This window comes from Rissa tridactyla, chromosome 3, assembly GCF_028500815.1.
Source record: "Rissa tridactyla isolate bRisTri1 chromosome 3, bRisTri1.patW.cur.20221130, whole genome shotgun sequence".
Classification (NCBI taxonomy): domain Eukaryota; kingdom Metazoa; phylum Chordata; class Aves; order Charadriiformes; family Laridae; genus Rissa; species Rissa tridactyla.
In genome coordinates this window covers 22,640,810-22,660,273 of record NC_071468.1, presented here as the reverse complement: position 1 = coordinate 22,660,273, position 19,464 = coordinate 22,640,810, and the positions used below count along the sequence as shown (strand labels likewise).

The following is a 19,464-nucleotide window of genomic DNA, read 5'->3' as shown; positions in this document are numbered from 1 at the left end:
AACAGGAGTTTGCAAAAATTTCTAGCATACTAAACTATTAATTTGAAAAATTTGTAAAAGAATGTAAACCATAGTTAGTGATCTATTCATGCTAAGCATTAGATCGGTTAGTTTGGGTAGATACAGTAACTGTCATGTGGAGGTTAACATGCCAGCCCACCCCAGAGGAGACTTGTGGTGGAACGTGTCATTTCGGACATGCAGAGGGTCCGTGGCTCACCCACCTATCTGGGGCCTATGTGCCTTTGGGTGTCTGAGGTGGTCTGAGCACATCCACCCCACAGATAACAGCTAGCACAGGGTAACTTTAAAGATTGAGAGCACCCTCCCATGAGTATCCTCAGAGGACATCTCTAGTGTAGAAAAAATATATTCAAAATAATATGTGGAAGCATCAGTGTGCAAATGGTATATCTTTAAGAGGATGTAATATGAGGACAGGCTCAGAGAGCTGGGATTGTTCAGCCTGGAGAAGAGAAGGCTCTGGGGAGACCTTATAGCGGCCTTCCAGTACCTAAATGGGGCCTACAGGAAGGATGGGGAGGGCCTCTTTATCAGGGAGCATAGTGAGGGGTCGAGGGGTAACGGTTTTAAACTGAAAGAGGGGAGATTTAGATGAGACATTAGGAAGAACTTCTTTCCTGTGGGGGTGGTGAGGCACTGGCCCAGGTTGCCCAGGGAAGCTGTGGCTGCCCCATCCCTGGAGGTGTTCAAGGCCAGGCTGGATGGGGCTTTGAGCAGCCTGGTCTGGTGGGAGGTGTCCCTGCCCAGGGCAGGGGGGTTGGTATTAGATAATTTTTAAGGTCCCTTCCAACTCTAACCATTCTGATTCTATGAAATGTTTGTTTCGTTTTGGGTTTTTTTTGTTGTTGTTGTTGTTTTTTTTTTAATTTGACTGAAATGCCAACAGAAAATGATTTGGTTTTCTTTCCTCCCCGTGTTAAAAACTGTCCTCCTTTTGGGCCTTGACCCACGTTTTCTTTGGGATATCAGCACTGTGAAGGTAAGCCTTCAAATTCTTCTTCCCACTATGCAATCTACAGTAAACACAACATCAATTTATTGTTGCCACATTGACTGTGGCTCCCAAAGGCGGAAGAGAGCAATTGCCAGAGAATAACCAGCCTGCGCTTTGCTGTGTTTGAGCTTTTGCAGGGGTACTCCCCAGGCTTCGGCTGAGGCAGTCTTTCTCCGTGTGCTGAAGTCTGAGGCCATCTGTGGGTGCTGGTGACCCCAAGATGGCGCCCCTGAGGGCCGGCGTAGGGGAAGTCCACAGGGTCTCACTGGGCTTTGCCCACTGCTGCAAGGGGTGCCCGAGACCCACAAATCCTCCGGGCCTGAGGAAGAGCAGAAACCCAGGCAGACCTCTCTGTATTTTATTATTATTATTATTATTATTATTATTATTATTATTATTATTATTATTATTATTATTAATAATTTTTTTGTTTCTGTCCATTGCGCAATGAAAAAACCCGGCACTACCAGACTTGCTCAGCTGCCTCAGCGCCTCGTCAGGCCCGGAAGCCTCCGACACCTCCTCCTCGCCTGCCCGGAACCTTTGGAGCCGGAACGCAGATTCCGGGCGCCGGGGCCGGGCCGGAAGACAATACTGGGAGGATGCAGGGGAAGATGGCGGCTGCCGTGGCGGGCTCACGTGGACGCGAGGATGCGGTGGGCGAGGAGGCGGACAGCGGTAACGGGCTCTGCTTCCCAAGCGGGAGCGGGCGGGAGGGTAGAAAGGCGTTGGGGAGGGATCTGGACAGGCTTGATGGATGGGCTGAGGCCAGTGGTATGAGGTTCAAGAAGGCCGAATGCCGGTTCCTGCACTGGGGTCATAACAACCCCATGCAGCGCTACAGGCTTGGGGAGGAGTGGCTGGAGAGCTGCCTGGCAGAAAAGGACCTGGGGATGTTGGTCGACTGCTGGCTGAATATGAGCTGGCAGCGTGCCCAGGTGGCCAAGAAGGCCAACAGCATCCTGGCCTGTGTCAGGAACAGGGTGGTGAGTAGGACTAGGGAAGTGGTCACCCGCTTGTACTCAGCACAGGTGAGGCCCCACCTCGAGTACCGTGTCCAGTTGTGGGTCCCTCACCACAAAAAAGACATTGAGGTGCTGGAGTGGGTCCGGAGAAGGGCAGTGAAACTGGTCTGGAGAATAAGTCTTATGAGGAGCGGCTGAGGGAGCTGGGATTGTTTAGCCTGGAAAAAAAGGAAGTTGAGGGGAGACCTTATCACTGTCTACAACAACCTGAAAGGAGGTTGTGGAGAGGTGGGGGTCCATCTCTTCTCCCAAATAACAGGACAAGAGGAAGCGGCCTCAAGTTGTGCCAGGGGAGAATTTTCATATTAGGAAACTTTTTTACACTGAAAAGGTATTAAGCATTGGAACAGGCTGTCCAGGGAAGTGGTTGAGGCACCATCCCTGAAGGTATTTAAAAGACAGGTAGACATAGCACTTAGAGATATGGTTTAGTGATGGTTTTTGTCAGAGTTAGGTTGATGGTTGGACTAGATGATCTGAAAGGTCCCATCCAACCTAGGCAATTCTATGATTCTATGGGGGTGGGAAGGGGTTTGGGTCTTTCTCTGCTCAGACAGGCATTGAAGGCCTCCCCTGCCCGGGGGCAGGGGAGGCCTTCGACACCAGTCCGATCCCCTCCTTCCCCCACCCCTGTCCTTTCCCTGTTAAAACCCCTTCCCAGTGTGGTTTCTTTATTCTGGGAGGAATGGAGGTTGTGGCCATTTGGAGCCGTAGGTGGCAGTGGTTTCTGTTTGGTCTGAGGGACAAAACTGAACCCAAGGGGAAACCTTATGTGGGAGCTTCTTTCAGAGCTCATTGCTGAATGATTGCTCTTTTTAACTGTATGTGTATACACCTAGATCGCTGAGCAAGTTTAGAAGACTAAACTATGGAGATGTACACGTGTATTTGCCCCGCACACACACTTAGGATTTTTTATATTAAATCTATACCAGGCTTCAAACTTTGCAATTCAGGATAGAGTCCCAGGTCTTACTTCTGATAGAGTTAATATAGTTTAAATTACTTTGAAATTCCTCTGCTTTATCTCATGCTGTTGACAACTGTTGACATGACATTATGATCCTCTGATGTAATAAAGAATAAGTCATGCCTGGTTGTTGAAGCCTTGTTCATCTTTCTGTAATTGTTGAAAGCAGGTATTGTTGGTATTATCTGTCATTCTATTTTCTTGGAAGAAAATATTATGTAGACTAAGACATGCTTTTGCAGTTTTCCTTTTTATAAGTCTGTTCTGTTCTGCTAAGGGTGGAATTTCGTCCTAAGCAGTGTGCGGAATTCAGGTTTGGACTTCTGGTAGCTGTTAGCATTTGTATTTATAAAAAGTCACAAGTAGAGGTTGATTCCTTGTTTAGATAGCAACGTTCTAGTAGGGCTTAGGGGTGAAACCTTGACAAATTGTTTTACATGTAGGAATCTGCCAATGCACCTACTTCTTTACATGCAATGGTTTGAATTTTTCTTTTTTATTTGGAAATCAGGATACGGAGATGTACGTATATCATAAAAAGGATGCCTTTAGTAGTTTATGAATATGTTGAACAAATTTGCCACTTCTGAATTTCCAATTTACAGTAAGGACTGTTGAAAAAAGCCCCACAATTTATCCTGTGTGGAGTGTGGCACAACACTGTGTTCACCTTGGTGGCAGTAAAAATCATACTGATATAGATAGTGAGCAAGTATTCAATAAATATTTCTCTTCCACTTTTGTGATGTAAACATATAATCTTGTGTCTTTCCATGATGATGACTAAATGCCCTCCAAGCCTCTAAACGTGCCTAGCTATTAGAGGCTTTGTTTTAAATTGGTTAATGCCACTGTTTTACTGCTACATTGGGTGTTTTTTGCTGGTTCAAAAAGGCACATGGAGAAGGCAGAATGAGTTAGTCTGACAACAGAGTGTATGTTTATGTTTGTTAAGTAATTAAATAGGCAATTAGTAGAGAATATCATTAATAGCTGTCTGCATGGTTTTATAGAAAACAGATCTTGTGAAGCAGTCCTGACTTCATTCTCTTAATGATTTGGTTGATGAAGGTAGTTTATGGGATATAGTAATGCTTGCAAAGTAAAGCACTTGGCTCAGTAGTACTTAACACTGTGATTTTAAATACTCTTTTTATGGAGTGAGAGCGGTAGATGGATGAAAACCAGTCAGCTGGTGTCTCAGAGTTGGTGGGGAGTTGTCCCCTTACTGGTATGCGTGTGGACATATTAGAAACCAGCCTCCTTCTGTCCAGAACTTGTTTTGCAGCCTTGAAAGTTAATTAATTTAAAAATTTTGGGTGGCACAAATATGAGTGGAATGGTAGTTAATAGCGGCGGGTCACTTGTAAGCTCTGCTCTTGATTATGTGATAAAGTGGGTCCACTGAAATAACCAAACATATTTTAACACACCCTAAACTTGCAGCTCGTTTCATTCTAGTTAATCATCCACACCGTTAAAGGCTTGATTTTTTTCTATTTGACCATTAGAACAGACTAATGAGGGAAGTGGTAGATTCTTCATGTGTTTTATTTGCTGTCTAATTGGCTGTTCTGTCTTACTGTTGCTTGACTCCAGACTTCAGTATTTTAACTTTAATTCCTTCTTTTCTGTTTTGAAGGGACATAGGGTAAGGAAACTTGAATTTGGGGGTGTTTTATTTGCGTATCAAGAATTTGAGCAGTTAGTTTTACCAGAAAAGCTTAGTGCCTCTGGTTTCTTTTGAGCTACCTGACAACTGTCTTGATTCTTTATTTCACAAAGCAGCCTCCCCTCTGCGTTCATTTTGCTTAGTAATCATATTTTTGCTGGCATTATTTTCCGTGAGCAGATTTTGCTGTCATGTAAGAAATGCTCCCCTACCTTCAATTTAATCCATGTAGCTGATTGCATTTAAGCACTAGATGTCACTGTTGCGGTTTGTATAAAAGTGTGTACATATATACATATGTGTGTGTATATATGCCTCTGTAAATTATAATTTTTGAACTGGAAAATATGATTTTTTCTCAAAACTTGCTGCTCCTAAGCATCAAAATATTCATTAATCTAATAATAAATCTTCCAAGGGTGCCTTTTCTCTTTTACCCAACCTCTTAAATCACTTTAAATCATCACTGACATGAGCAAGCACGTGCACAGGATACTTTCTAATAAATTCATTATGGAGGTGTATGCCTGCTTGAGGAATTAATAGTAGCAGCAAGCAGTACATGACCCTGAACTTGAGTAACATTTACATACGGAGAAAATTATGCTAGTGATGGATCCTTATGAGAAACAGAACTCCTGATACTTCTTTTTGTTCCGTTTTTTTTACCCCTAGATTCTGAGTTAAGCTCACAACTTCCAGAAGACAGCTACTCTTCAGGAGGTGAAGCCCTGGATGGTGATGATGAAGATGAAACAGCAGCCCTTGGCAATGGGGTTGAAGAGGCAACAAGCTCCAAAGCTGGTCCAAGTGCAGGCTGGGCAGATGCCATGGCAAAAGTGCTCAACAAAAAGATTCCACAAAATAAGTCCACCATTTTGGCCAAGAATAAAAAACTGGAGAAGGAGAGAGAAAAGGAAAAACAGGAAAGACTGGAGAAGAGGATGAAGGTGAGAAAAAGATGCAGTATTTCATTGTGCAATCGCAGTCAGATGGGGATACATGCAAGATCCCCTCAGTGGGGATTTGGGAGAGTCCTCTGAGACTGCCTCAGTTTTGTAATCTCTCCTCCACAGTTATCTCAAGAGGCTTCAATTTTTTTACTTTCCAGACAGTCACGCTGTAGGGCTTTTTCCCTTACTGCTTTTTCTGGGCCATCAGGCAGGCTGATCTTTGGCAGCAAGACTGTTCCCGTCTGTCCGCTTAAGGTGTGTCTTTGCTGTCGAGAGGGTGAAAGCTGCTGCTTTAAGCTTAGTTTTCTAATTGCTATTGTTAATTTGGGGTATAGTTCACTTTGTTGGCATTACAAGTTGAAATAGTTCTCATCGAAAGTGCGAGCGAGAAAGAGAAGAAAACTGCTTTCATTTAAATTCTGCTGTGACTTCCAAAATCAAAGGCCTCTAGGTTGAGATTGCAGTAATCGTTGACGCAGTTGTGAATCATTATTTGCTCCCCTCAATGATTTTCGTGGTAGGAGTTTTCTATTACAGTGTTCGTGCCCTAAATTGCTTCTGGTTCTGAAGCTGTTATGAAGAAAACAAAACAGTGTTGGCAGTTAAGTCACTTGTTTGTGTATCTTTAGTGTAACTTTAAATTCCAGGCTGTGATTGATTTACCTTCAGGGTAAAAATACATTAATAGTTCTAATGTCTCATCTTACCAGTTCTGTTTCAGTGGGATAGCCAGGTTATCCACCTGACAGTCTGGAACACGCTGTGGTTAGGCCACGGCCTGCCTCTTAACTGAGCAGATGCCATACAGAATCTCTCTGTATTTATGGTTGTCCTAAATACCTGTTCCCATCCAGTAAATATGTGGGAGTACTGCAAAGCAGAGGTGGGCTGCAGGTCCCCCAACTGACTTGTTTACCCTTATAAAAGCTTGAGAACAGTGTGCCTTCTATTAATTTCTTGCTGATGGAAGACAGAATAAGGCAATTCTTTTCATAGAAGGCCAAAACACAGTCATAAATTCACAAATTTGTAGTAGTCTTCCTGGAATTCTAAAGGTAAGGACTCTGAAATTCCATGAAAGACTTTTTGTGTAAAATACACTTAATGCAACATCACCAGGCCTAGAACACTGTTAAATTGGTAAAAGGGAAAAAAATATTTCACTACCTGAAGCTGAGGCTGGGGAAATACAGTGTTCTCCTGTTGCAGCAGAAAAAAAGCTGGTAGTGTTGCGGCCCCTGGTAATAGGAAAGCAGATTAGTTTGGTTTTCATACAGAGCGCCTCAAAGAAAAAGGACGAAAATAAGTGTTGTGCACAGGAGTTGTTTTCTGGTGAGCATTTGGTGCTCTTCCTGATGTTTGAGTTTTGCCAGTTGTAGTCTTTGCCATGCGTCACTGTTGGTCACAAGGCTGTACTGTGATTAACTCAGCCGGGGAAGTCAAATTCCCAAGGCTCAAAATGCAACACGCCTATCTTGATAGACCCAGGATTTTATTATGTATAAATTTCTCTGTGATCAGCTTATTAAGTCTTGGAGTTGAAAGCTGTCTTTGAATAATTTCCATGTCCATAGCAACCAGTGTGAAAGGATTTGAGTATTTCTAAATTCCTTTTGCTTGTCTTGAGTCAGAGGCATCACTCTGGTGCGACTCTTTTCTAGTTTTTGTTTAGAGAAGGCAAGTGACTTTTTGAGATTTGACTGTGGCCCCTGGTGTGTCCGTACAAGAGACTTGCCTCAGACCTGTTGCCCGGTCCCATACTGGAGCTCCCCTTAGCCTCAAACCAAACCGAGATTCCTTGATTTATCTTTTTTTCCCTTCTTGCTACATACGCTATCAGAGCATGCTGCATTCTCAAATGCTCCATGTTGTTTCACATAACAATATTTATAATGCAGCTCGATAAAAAGCGGGAGTGGGAAATGATGTGCCGAGTGAAGCCAGATGTTGTCAAAGACAGAGACAGAGAAAGAAATCTTCAGAGAACTGCCACAAGGTATGAGTTTTTCTGAATGCTTTCCTTAAATGTATGTGTATCGAAAAAAGGAGAAAAAGGGGAAGAAAAGGCCTGTGCAGGTAAGCTGTTTCCAATCAGAATGAACACTTAAGAAGTGACTAGCAGGAGCCAAGTGATTTATATACAGGTCTGCTTTGTACAGTATCAAGTTCAACAAAAGATTTCAGAAGCTTTATGAAAGAGTGAAAATTTAGATGGGAACGTAATGTTTGCTTAACGCAAATGCTGTGTTGGATCCCCTTATTTTGTTAATTTAAATGCTTTAAAAATGCAAACAGTTGTTTCTGCTACTCTGTTTCTTCCTTCTCTGCAGAGAATTCACCAGATCCACATCTGTTAAGTTCAGTTGCCTGTTCTGCATTGCAGTAGTTTGGTGTTGCAGAACTAGTTGAACACCTTGATATGCTGTCTGTATCTGTCTCCTTACTCATTGCTCTGCCTTGTCCCCCTGCTTCAGCTGCTCTTAACATCTTCCCTGAGGACTTTAGTAGCTGATGTAGGACGAGTAACATGCTTCTGGGGATGAGACATGCTCTTGCACTGATCTCAGTGCCATGTTATCATGCTTACTTCTGCAGAGTTATTTGTGGATTTGTGAAGGAAGAGCGAGAGCTGTAAGTCTCTTACGTTGCAGTAAATATTACTTCTTAACTGATTTGAGGTTTGAAGTAACTGTTTTGGGGAGCTAGCATCTGCACTGATTAGTTGCTTTGGTAGAGGGTTCGTTTCCTTAAAGGGAACTTGAGTTAAAAACTTTTTTGTTTTGTTGGTTTTTTCCCCATGCCAGAGGTGTTGTACAATTATTTAATGCTGTCAGGACGCACCAAAAGAATGTTGATGAGAAGGTGAAGAAAGGTGGGAGCTCTGAGAGGCAGCGTGCTAAACTGCTGTCATCTGTTTCAAAGAAAGATTTCATCAATGTTTTAAGAAACATGGATGGTGCTAAAGGAAGCAAGAATGCTGCTGGAAAGGCTACAAAAAGTAAACAGGTAGGTTTCGTCTGGGAGAAAAAATGCATACAAGATACCCTCTTAGTATAATTACTGTCCATTAATGTGCTTGCTCTTCAGAACAGCTCTGATCCTAGTGCCTCGGGTTTTTTGAGACTACTTAGGAATGGAGCAGGCAGCTCTTAGTCTGGTTTCCCTGTCTTTTGAGTATCAAAGTATGAAACCCTGGAATCTCTTTTGGTATGACACCAAGCCTTGTATACAAATAACTTGGTTTTGCTGTTTTTTTTAAAAAAAGAATACTGAAAATTGGATTTTATGTTGGATTTTGCACCAACCATGGAATAAACTGCTAGATTTTAGTGGCTTGTGACATTTAGAATTTGGCCAATAGTAGTTATCAGCTCTTCAGAATTGTTAAAGGCACAGTGGCTCTTCATCTTACATGTTATGTTAGACTGTACTACTTGTGTGTACCCACAGTTTTGGGCACTTCAGACTCGCTTCCTCTGGATGATTATGGTATCTGGAACGGAAAGGCTTTGCCATACAGGTCAATACCACAACAGAAAGAAACTGAGACATATTAAACATTGTATGTAGGCTTTTCTTTCCCTACTTCTCTGTGTGTGTTAGGCTGATGTGGCTTTATTGCTGTTACGATGTTTTGGAAAGAAGTATTTTAACATGTTCCACTTTTTCCAAACGTGCTCAAGAGACGCAGTGCAGTTGGCCTTGTCCAACTGTGTAGTGATTCCTTCAGTTCACCAAGTAGCTCAGGGTTGAAAACAAGTTGCTCAGACATACTCTTTCTCAGATTTCAGAAGCTGCACGTTTTTGAAGCGTATTTGTGTTCAGGTTTGAACTTTGTGCTTGGTAGTGGGTGTAATACATCTGTTGGCCCAGACTCACAGCAGTTAACTAAGTGCTTTTCTGTGCCAGGAAGAAATACTTTAATCAGTTGGGAGACAACAGTTTGTCATATGTTTTTTGTTTGTGTGCACTTGGGGAGCATGCTGAAACACTGCCTGCCATGAAGAGCTCATACAATTTTCATGCAAGTGTAATATTAAAGTATTTTTTAAATTCTTTGGATAATGAGAACAATTTAGCTCGGTGCTGACACTTTATTTCTCCTTAAATAATTCCAGCTTACTTGTTTGGGTGGGGGGGCTTGCGTGTGTGTGGTTCTTCCCCCCCCCTACGCCCCTGCTTTTTTTTTTTTCTTCTCCCCTGGAATAGCAGAACATCAGAGCGATAGGAGTGCCAACTACTATTGTAGTAGGCATTGAATCAACAGCTGAGCAAAAACTAGGACCTTTTTTTCTTTGTGTCAGATTGTAGCAGGGCAATTTTCTAATTACTAGGTCAGAAAACATGGTTGCAAATGTTTCTATATTTTAAAAAAAAGTCTTATTCTGGCAGCATCAGTAACAGCCTATTTCCATTAAAGTGATCTGGAGATGCTTTAGATGCTGCCTGGTTAGTGTTGGTTTTGAGTATTGATATAGATGCTGCTTTCATGTTGCTTGTGAACAAAACCTTCAGATTTTGGAGTTTTTCATTAATATAAGGCTATACTTGTAGGTTTGCTTTTTTGTTTGGTGAGAGGGAGTGGCGTTTTTTGTTGTGGTTTTTTTTGAATAGCCATGTCTGCCTGGATAGACCACCCCTTCCCTCCCTCCCTCTTAGCATTTGCTTCAGTGACTTTCCATTCAGGACTCACCTAAATTTGCCTTATTTTCTCTTAAGAACATATCTTAGCTGTTTAGCAGGCTCCCATCCTCATAGTTGTTGATGCTTGAGGTTGAGGCCAATATCTGATCTTCAGTCTCCTCCTCAGAATTACACAAACATTTAGCCATAATAGTACAACATAGTACTGCTAGCCTCCATGGTCATATCTCTGCTTCTTGGTCTTTGAGGGTTTTTCAGAGGCATGAGGCTTTTGGGTGGTGAATTTGTTGCAGCAGGAGTTTGGTAGATTGTTTGTGCCATCTGAAAGCTTTTGTTTGTTTGTTTCTGTTGTCTTTCTTTTTTTTTGTAGCAGCTTGCTTTGTTTTTAGCAGTTGAGAGCATGGCATGTATTTCATTTTTAAAAAAGAGGAGGGAAATACATTTATTTATCTCAGCAAAAACAATGGAAGAGATGCCAATCCCAAACTTCAGGCACTCTGCCATCAATTAAAATGCAGTCCAGAACAATAAAAACTCTACCCCACCCACGTAAAACAAGCAGTCAGCAGGAAAAATAGCAGAATAAAGTTTTCCCAGTGAAAGCAAACCTTTCTTGACTCAAGCCTTGACCATATTTGTGAGAATGGGCAAATGCTTTTCCTTACTTTACAATGGTTTTGGGATGCAAAATTTGCTGCTGTATTTTTGAAAGTTTGGTGGCTTCTTCAAAATGTCAGGGATTGTTGAAGAAACCCCTTATAAAGCTCTGTTGTGGCTGACTATTTAGTCAGGTATATGTATGCATGAGAAAAAAGTTAAATGCCCTGTAAAGGCCCATTCGTAGCAGTGGGGTTTCACAGTACCACAACGACTTAAAAAAGTTTGTTCTCTATTTCCATCAGCTTCATGCATTGATGGGAAGGACAGGTAACCTGTGTCCTCTGAGAATGTTGTTTATAGTCTTGTATACTTTTAAACATTGTCCTTAATATTACTTGGTGTACGTCCACCCAGTGTAGCTATGGAAGAAAGACTGTAAGCCTGTGAAAATTTTCCTGTACCATGTGAAACTGTAGCCCTTCTTGGGGTTCTGTGTGCCCAGATGGGAGTAATTACTTTTTTGAGCTGGAGCCAAAAGCTTTGCCTTTCATATCATTAGCTGTTTATCAAGGTATTTCTTAATCCTTACTGAGCCATCTGACTTGTGTAATATTTTTCCCTGTTTTTTTCCAAAGTACTGTACATGATGCTTGCCTCCGGGTAATATCATCTGATTTCTCTACCCTCACCACCTTATCTGAAAGCCTTGCAATGTGGGAGAAAAATGTAATAATTTTCCTTTTTTTAAAAAAATCCCGCTTGCTTGTTGTTTGGGTGGTGTTTTTTATGTTTTGGGTTGGTTTTCTTGGGAAGCGTTTATTGGGAGATATGAGAGCTTTTGGTCTTGTTCAACGCAATCCTTACAGACCAGATTTTCCTTTCAGTATGTGTTGGTTGTATCTTGCAGCTTCCCACCTGTAAGATACCATAAGAAACATGATTAAACTACAGGTTTAAAAAAAGGTACATATCAGATATGCTGTCTTTCCAGCCCTGGAGGCTGAAGTGATATTCACATCTATAGAAGAAATACAGAAGTAGATAGTGGCAGTACCTCTAGGTCCTTAAGAATTTTCTGTGTGCTCTTAGCATTATGGGTTAGGGAAGTACCTTTGCTTCCAGGGTTGAGTGGAGTTTCTGATCTCTTAGAGTTGCACAGACATGTTGGTTGATGTAGTGAATTACATGGGGTCTTGAAATCTTAATTGTAAGAAAACAAAGAAATACAGAGTTAACGTTTCCAGAGCAGCCTCAGCTCACCTCCATTGCTGCATGCCAGTTACAACAGGGTTGTTCAGTACCAGAAGCTCTCATCTTGACTTTTTGCTTGTTATTTGTGCTACTCCTTTTAAAACATTACTGGGTGGTAAAACATTTTCTAGTGACACATAAATAACTGACATGAAAGTTACAAATATTCTTTGTGATGAGCATAACCTGCACTCATCAACCTTTAATTTTGAATTAGGCCTTTGTAGCATGGTTTTCTGAATCGCCTGTGTTTGCTTCAACTTGTAAGTTTTCTTACACCAGATCTGTTGCAGAGAATTTCAGTGGTTGGAAGTGAGAGCAGGATTTCCTGCTCTACTTCAGTAACCTTGATCCAAATTCTGCAAGGGAATTTTTCTGTAAACTCTGCTGACTACATGACTTGGAGGTACAATTTACTTCCTGTGTTGTGATCGCATCTAGAAAAAATTGATGTATTGGTCTCAAAATAGTACCTTTTCTAAAATAATTTATTGATGGGAAGGAAGATGAGCAGAGAAGAACACAAGTGCTATTTCAGCTATATAACAGCTATTGCTCATGTGGGACTTGAAATAAAATGCTTTTCCAGAAAAGTTCCTTCTGCCTGAAGTGTACTTTATAAATGCTTTTAGTGTTTAGTAAGTACTTTGTAAACACAGTAATTAGAGTCAGGTTTACTATATATTTTTCTTTTGTTCATAAGATTTTTAATATACAAAAATATTTTAATTTTAAGTAGCAGGGCAGAAGGAGTACTACACTTCCAGCTTTGACTGCTGTTCTTGCTGAGACACAAGGAGTGGCATGGGGGGGCTTTCATTTTTCAAGCTAGATGGGGATATAGATGTGCTTTCCAGCTTAAAAACTAGTTCTTTTTAAAATCTGTGAGAGTGAGTGCCTTCTTTTTCTTGTGGCTGCATAAGTACTGGCCATTGGCATGTCGTTCTGCTTTTTTCCACAGTTTCCACAGTGTAGAAATGGGGAGGGGGGGGGCGGGGAAAAGAAAGATTATTTTCATCCATATCCCAGTCCGGAAGGACAGTAGTCTGAACAGTTGCTTCAACCAGCTGTAGGAAATAGTTTGGTTCTGAAGTATGGATGAAGGCATAGACAACTTCTAGAAATTTGGTAAGGTGTATCAGCACCTCTTTTAATCTTAAAAGGAAACTTTTTTTTTTGGTGATAATGGCATTGCAGAGTAGCAGAAGTTTATTACTACAGTTGTTGTGTGCTGGTTTTACAGAACTAATTGAAGGAGTAACCAGGCGTGCGTGTATTCCAGCAGATTTGAGGGGGCAGCCAAGTATTAATTTAGTTCAGCTGCAGCTAGAGTAGATGTGTTCTCCCAATTTCAATAAACGTCTTCCCATCACATGCACAGAAACTTTTAATTTGGATTCCTTTCTAAATCATGCATTTGTATCTCTTTTTCCTAAATGTGTGTACACTTTCTTGAAGGTCACCTCGTATATATTTGGAGCTCATGCTTTTAATGTAGTGTTTTGGTTTTGTACCAAAAGGTTGCTGACTACCTAATTGTATACTCTGATTTTTATCCTTAGGGATGAATGCAGTGCAGCCTGCCACCAGTTTGCTATATCCCGAATTCCTTACATTCTTTAAGGTGAAGGGTTGTTGTGCAGTATTATAAGTTGTTTGATGGCAACATTTTTGCTTTAGATCTGTTTGCAGGAAGACTTACTCATTTTGGGTTGCCAGCAGGGTTAGGTTTTAAAGATACATGAGCTCAGTTCCCTATCTGTTGTCATAGCTGGTAACACATATCTGCTTTAATGTGGGAATGTAGGTCTCTGTCAATATTTACACATGTATTTGTTTATTTCCTTTCTGCTCTCATTTCAGGTACTTGGTCAGAAGTCTGGTAGGGAAAAAGATTGTGATTTTGCATTCTGTTTCCATCAAGCTCGCTCTTTGTCCTCTTCATGTTTTATGTTCCTGACAGGTTCTTTCCCCCTGCACCTGCAGACCAAGCATGTAGCCTGGCTTCCTGATGGCTAATGTGAGAGCAGCCCTGACAGCTGCTTGCACAGAAAGACTAGTTCCCTGTCATCATGGGTCACATACGGTCCAGTTTGATGCTGTCTTCTAAGGTGCAGATAGTATGTGATCAGTGAGGTCAGATATTTTATGAGAATTTGGATACTAAATACCTATCATAAATACTTAGAGCTACATGTTCCACCTAATTATTTTAATCACTTGGAAAACGAGGTAAAAGGATAGCAAGCAGTGTGGAGTGGAAATGAGTGTTAATAGGGAGGCAGCTGGCAGTTCATTCACCTTGAGGGCGTTGCTGCTCCATCACATTCAGGGTTTATTACAAACCATATCCTTCACAGCCTTACCATTAGTCACCCATCACTCCAAAATGTTATTTGTTTGTTCTTGCTTCTGCAATAAGTGGACGAGGAGACTCAATTGTTTGGGTCAGAGCTTCTTTTGAAACCAGTTATGCCTCTGGACAACATTGCTACCTGCATATGTCTCCTCTCCGGGAATATGGGACATAGTTCAGAGTAAAGCCTTTTAAACGTTATTGCTCCTATAAAAATGCTCTACTGACTGCAGTGGAATGTACTACTTCTTGTGTTCAATGAAATGTAATGCATTGCCACAGCACAGTTGGAGGACATGCTTTACACAACACTCATCAAGGGAGAAGTAGCACACTGGATAAGATGATGGAAGTCCAGTTGTCAGACAAGGACAACAGGCTTCAGAGAAATACAAGTTTTGCAAGTCAGAAAATACCATTTATTGTTGTCTCTGGCTGCAGAGATGAGGTGTGACTCTTTTCTCTTTATTCCTGACATCTCATCTGGAAAATTCTTCAAGCTGAGATGGTCATCCCAGATCCCCTTACAGGTGAGAAAAAAGCGGGGGTGTAATTCAGATGACTGGTCTTAGACATCCATTTCAGGGTGAGGTGACCACTGGTGGTGTCAACTGGACTTATTAACAAGGAGAGCCCAGGGTAACTGGATCAGAGGCTGGTGTGTGTCATGTAGACATCTCTGTTTAAGTCAGTTGAACTCAGCTTGAAATCAACCGGAGATTCACTCCAGAGAACACGAGGTTTTAAACACTTTCTTTTTTCTGCATGAAACTTCACAAACTCACACCAATGCTCATCTCACACTTTGCAGACCAGCAGGACATCTGGGAGTTACTACAGCCAGGCTTGTGCCCCAGAGACCTGCCAGTATTGTCTTGTTTGGCAAGATGTGGAAGGAAAAGTACACCTCAAAGAGCTCCAGGGCGAAACTCCTGTTGGGAATCCAACAACACTGGCAGAAAAGAGCTTTTGGTGTCTACCTATGCCTTCTCAGGAAGGTGATGTAGCATTGCTGCCAGCTGCTTTTTTTATCATTATTCATATTTATAATTTATTCATATCTCTGACTCCACTGGGGCAGGGGCTCTGTAGAAATTCAGTTCATCCTACCAGACTGTAGGATCTCATGTGCATCTCATGTGCCAATGTTTATAGGTGCCTCCTTACTTTGAAGAAGCCTGTATCGGTTCCTAGAACTCCCTGGAAGGAGGTTGTAGCAAGGGGAGGGTCGGTTTCTTCTCCCAAGTTACAGGTGATAGGACAAGAGGAAACAGCCTCAAGTTGCGCCAGGGGAGGCTTAGGATGGATATTAGGAAAAATTTCTTCACAGAAAGGGTATCAAACGTTGGAACAGGCTGCCCAGGGAAGAGGTGGAGTCGCCAACCCTTGAGGATGTTTAAAAGATGGGTAGGCATGGTGCTGAGGGACATGGTGGACTTGGCAGTGTTAGCTTAACGGTTGGATTCAATGATCCTAAAGGTCCCTTCCAACCTAGAAGATTCTATGATTCTATGTTTAAAACTTGGGCAGATCGGGCCAAATGTTCATGGAGATAGCAAGTGACACGTTCCTAGCTCCAAAATACACTCTTAACTGATTTTTAAGTCCAAAAAGAGTGAACGATGCGAGGTTTTAATGGATGCCTGTAGGAAATGTCTCTTTCCTGCTTAGAGCTATAGACAAAATATTTTAAGTTCATCTTTCTGTGAAAATGGGTGAAATAATTTAAGTTGAAACATCTCAAAAGCCTGCAGCATGAAGAGGTTAAGTTTGACAAATTGTGTAAGTGAATATAAACAGGGACTTGTGATTGAAATGTCAGGCAATATTGAGACGGCTCCATCTGTCATATTTGAGACTAACTTGCCTTTGTATTTGATTATTAGGGCACAGGATACAATGATGGTGTTCTGTTTTCCCAGAAGATGTTGCAAGGATTTTTTTCAGTAAAACTATGTCTAAAACAACCACATTTGAAAAACTTGTGGTGTGCGTCGTCTTTTGATCTTCCTGGAAGTATACAAAGCACAAAAAGTCAAATCGTATTAGACTTCTAGATGGTAAATTGAGTTGGAAGCCTTATAACAGCAGCTCTCCACTTTTGGCTTTGTACATAACTCTTATAGGCAAGGCAATGTGCTTAGAGAAAAATATATCTAAACATTTCATAAAGTTTTATTAAAAAAAGTGTTCTCCAGAAGTAAGAAAGATTGGGTAGAGCTTGTCTATCTGAATCAGTTTGTTTCCCCCATCGAAGCATTTTCTACTGTTAATTACCTGGAAAAGTGATTCCCTTACTTTGAGGTTTTGTTAAGGTATAAAATGTTCTGATTCCCAGAGTGTTGAACTAGCAGATGTGTATTACAAATGACCTCTGTGGGCACCTACTCATCTGTTTATCTTGGTAGACTTCAGGAGTGGTGGGTCAAACTGCGTCTGGCTTCCAGTGGTTAGAGGGATCCTGAATTCAGTTTGGTTTGGTTTTTTGGTTTTTTTTCTCTATGGGAAAATCTGGCCAGTTTTTAATTAGTGTTTCTGAAATTTACTGAAACCTTAGAATATATACTTTTTTTTTTAAACCTACTTTATTAAAAATGATATTAAAGCTGTCATCTTGGAGAGATGCGACCTCTTTTTGGTTTGTTGCTGAACCCTGGACAGTGTTCTGCATGTCATCTGTGTCATTTCTTCTCCACCTGCAGGCATTGGGAAAACTCATACAAAAACGTAGAAGGAGACAGAAGGGTCAGAAATGCAGAGAAAGGGTAGCCAGATGGCTAAGATAAGGGATTGGGATCACAGGCAGTTTACATATTCCCTCTTCAGGTTTAAACAGCTTTTAGAAGGCAGCCTGGGAGTGTTGAGGGGTATGGTCTGTTCCTTAATGAGTTTGCCACTCACCCACTATGGTGTGAGGGAAATCACAGGAATATAAAATCAGAGACTTGGATTTGCAGACGTTTAGGATATATTGCAAAAGCCATTTAAGTAAAAGCAGGGGCAATGAAGGTAGGGAGGTTTAGCCATACAAGCTGCTTCGTAGTCATAAAAAATTCAGTATTTCATATTTAGTAATAAAAACACACAAAAGCTAGTTCTTCGTGGATTTTTTTTTTCCTCCCCCTCCTGCTGCATAGTTTTTTGGATCTCTATACTTGTTTTGGGACTCAGATGTGAGTGGAAATTCTGAGTCAGGAAGAGGAGGCTTTTTATTAACCCCACTTCTTCCTCTTCAGCTACTCTGTGAGATGATTTCTTAAGTGTCGGAAGTGAAGAACTTGGTCATTACTGTCGCCTTTGTTGTTTGAGACAACCTTTTGGGACTCACTTTGTTATGCCTCTTGCTGAATCATAATGAAAAACAGTGGATGATTTCAGCACCATTTGTAGGAAATTATCTGAGTTGCATTCAGATTATTCAGAAATCAGCAAGCTGCTAATTTATTCTAAAAAAGGATCAAAAAATACTCCAAACAGCTGTGGGCCTGCATGTTTCCTTACTGTACCATCAGGCAAGCTTTTATAAAAACCTTCAGAAAACTTTAGGTACCCAGCTGAGATAGTGCATGTGTGTCTTGCATAAATGGGTGACATCTGAGAAGAATCTGTTGTGACTCAAAGATGTTTGTCTAAAGTAGACTGTTGAAAGACATGAGTACTTGACTTCTGAGGGACAGCACATTGAAGGTCTTAGTCTTGACCGGATGCTCTTTACTGGGCACTCTTGCTGTAGCTGCATATTTTCCAGGTACAGCTTGATGGTTTGGGAACCGTGCAACATGCAACGAGTATGTTGTGGGCTGCATAATGTTTAGTTCATCTTTAAATGGTGTAATGTCTTCATTACTGCAGGCAATACACATTAAGAAATGTAGGATCAGCTGATGGAGAGAGGTCTTTTCTTATCACGTGCAGGAAGTTGTGTGGCATTTCTTTCAGGGTTGAAATGCTAAGTCTCTAGGAAAGTTCGTTCTTCCCTTATTTTGAATCCCATCCAAACAGAAGAATTCTCGGTTCATTATTTTCTTTTTAGGAATAACGATGGAAGCTGGTAAGTAGTCATCCATATAAATTTGCTCTTGGTAATTAACAAATATGCTTTTTGGTACAAAATGAACAATATTTTGCAGACGGGTTACCTGAGGTACATGACTAGCTAGCATGAAAAGCTCTTCTTTCTGATGGACAGCGTTGTCTTTTCCAAGTCAGAATTCAACTACTTTGAATACCGTAACTTGCGATACAATTTTTGTCTAATACGCAATGAAAGTATAACACGTTGCTTTAAATACAACAGTGTTGATCATACGTCGTTTTCAACCACAGTACTCTTTGGGTCTTTATGTCAAGAATTAATTGATCTTGGTGCTGTGCAGCCTTTGCTCTAAGGTTCCTATCGTTCAAGTAGACGAAGCATGAAAGCTGTGTGGAGACTTACTGATGAAGAAAGGGTAGGAGTAACAGGTGAATACTGAGAGAGTAGTGGCCAGTATGGTAAGCAGTAATTTCACTGTCAGTGGTATAACTGCTGATAAACAGGCATTGCAGATGTGACGGTAAAATCATATAGATGAGGATGATGAAGCAGTTTTGTTTTTATAGGAGGCAAAAAGAAACGTGACTGAAAATGAGCAGTGATGGCATACTGAAAGAGTATACTGTCTGGAAACTTTCTGTCCTCATATGTTGCATGATAATCTAATACAAGCAGTGTGTTATTTCTCTCTTGCCAGGTATCTTCTCTGTAATAATTTGCAGTATTTGAGTTAATTTTTATTTAATGCCTACTTAAAAATGCTTACTTGTGAATGTTTTTTTTTTTCTTTTTTATGTCAGTGTAGTGTTTTGGCCTGATGGTTGTAAAGACAGTGATGTAATTACTTGATATTCACGATGTTGTCATTTTGCCTTGTATTTTACATAACATGAGTTACAAATTACAGAATATATTCCACAAGGGGAATTGTTAGCATGG

The 19,464-nt window shown here is 41.1% G+C and overlaps 1 protein-coding gene across 6 annotated transcripts in view; it reads left to right on the top strand.

Annotated features, from left to right (window-relative positions):
• The first annotated feature begins 1,613 nt into the window (after nucleotides 1-1,613).
• The window catches only part of RRP15 (ribosomal RNA processing 15 homolog), a 36,984-nt gene continuing 19,133 nt past the window's right edge, over nucleotides 1,614-19,464 (top strand). For 5 of the 6 annotated variants that reach the window (XR_008465579.1, XM_054196245.1, XM_054196244.1 and 2 more), the window contains exons 1-4: nucleotides 1,614-1,696; nucleotides 5,361-5,635; nucleotides 7,537-7,634; nucleotides 8,443-8,644. Coding sequence is in view for 5 of the 6 variants with exons in the window: in XM_054196245.1 (XP_054052220.1) it covers nucleotides 1,621-1,696; nucleotides 5,361-5,635; nucleotides 7,537-7,634; nucleotides 8,443-8,644 (651 nt within the window). In the remaining variant the exon portion in view is untranslated. Of the gene's footprint in view, nucleotides 1,697-5,360; nucleotides 5,636-7,536; nucleotides 7,635-8,442; nucleotides 8,645-13,996; nucleotides 15,191-19,464 lie in introns of those variants that run through there. The other variant, XM_054196242.1, reaches the window with a different exon arrangement.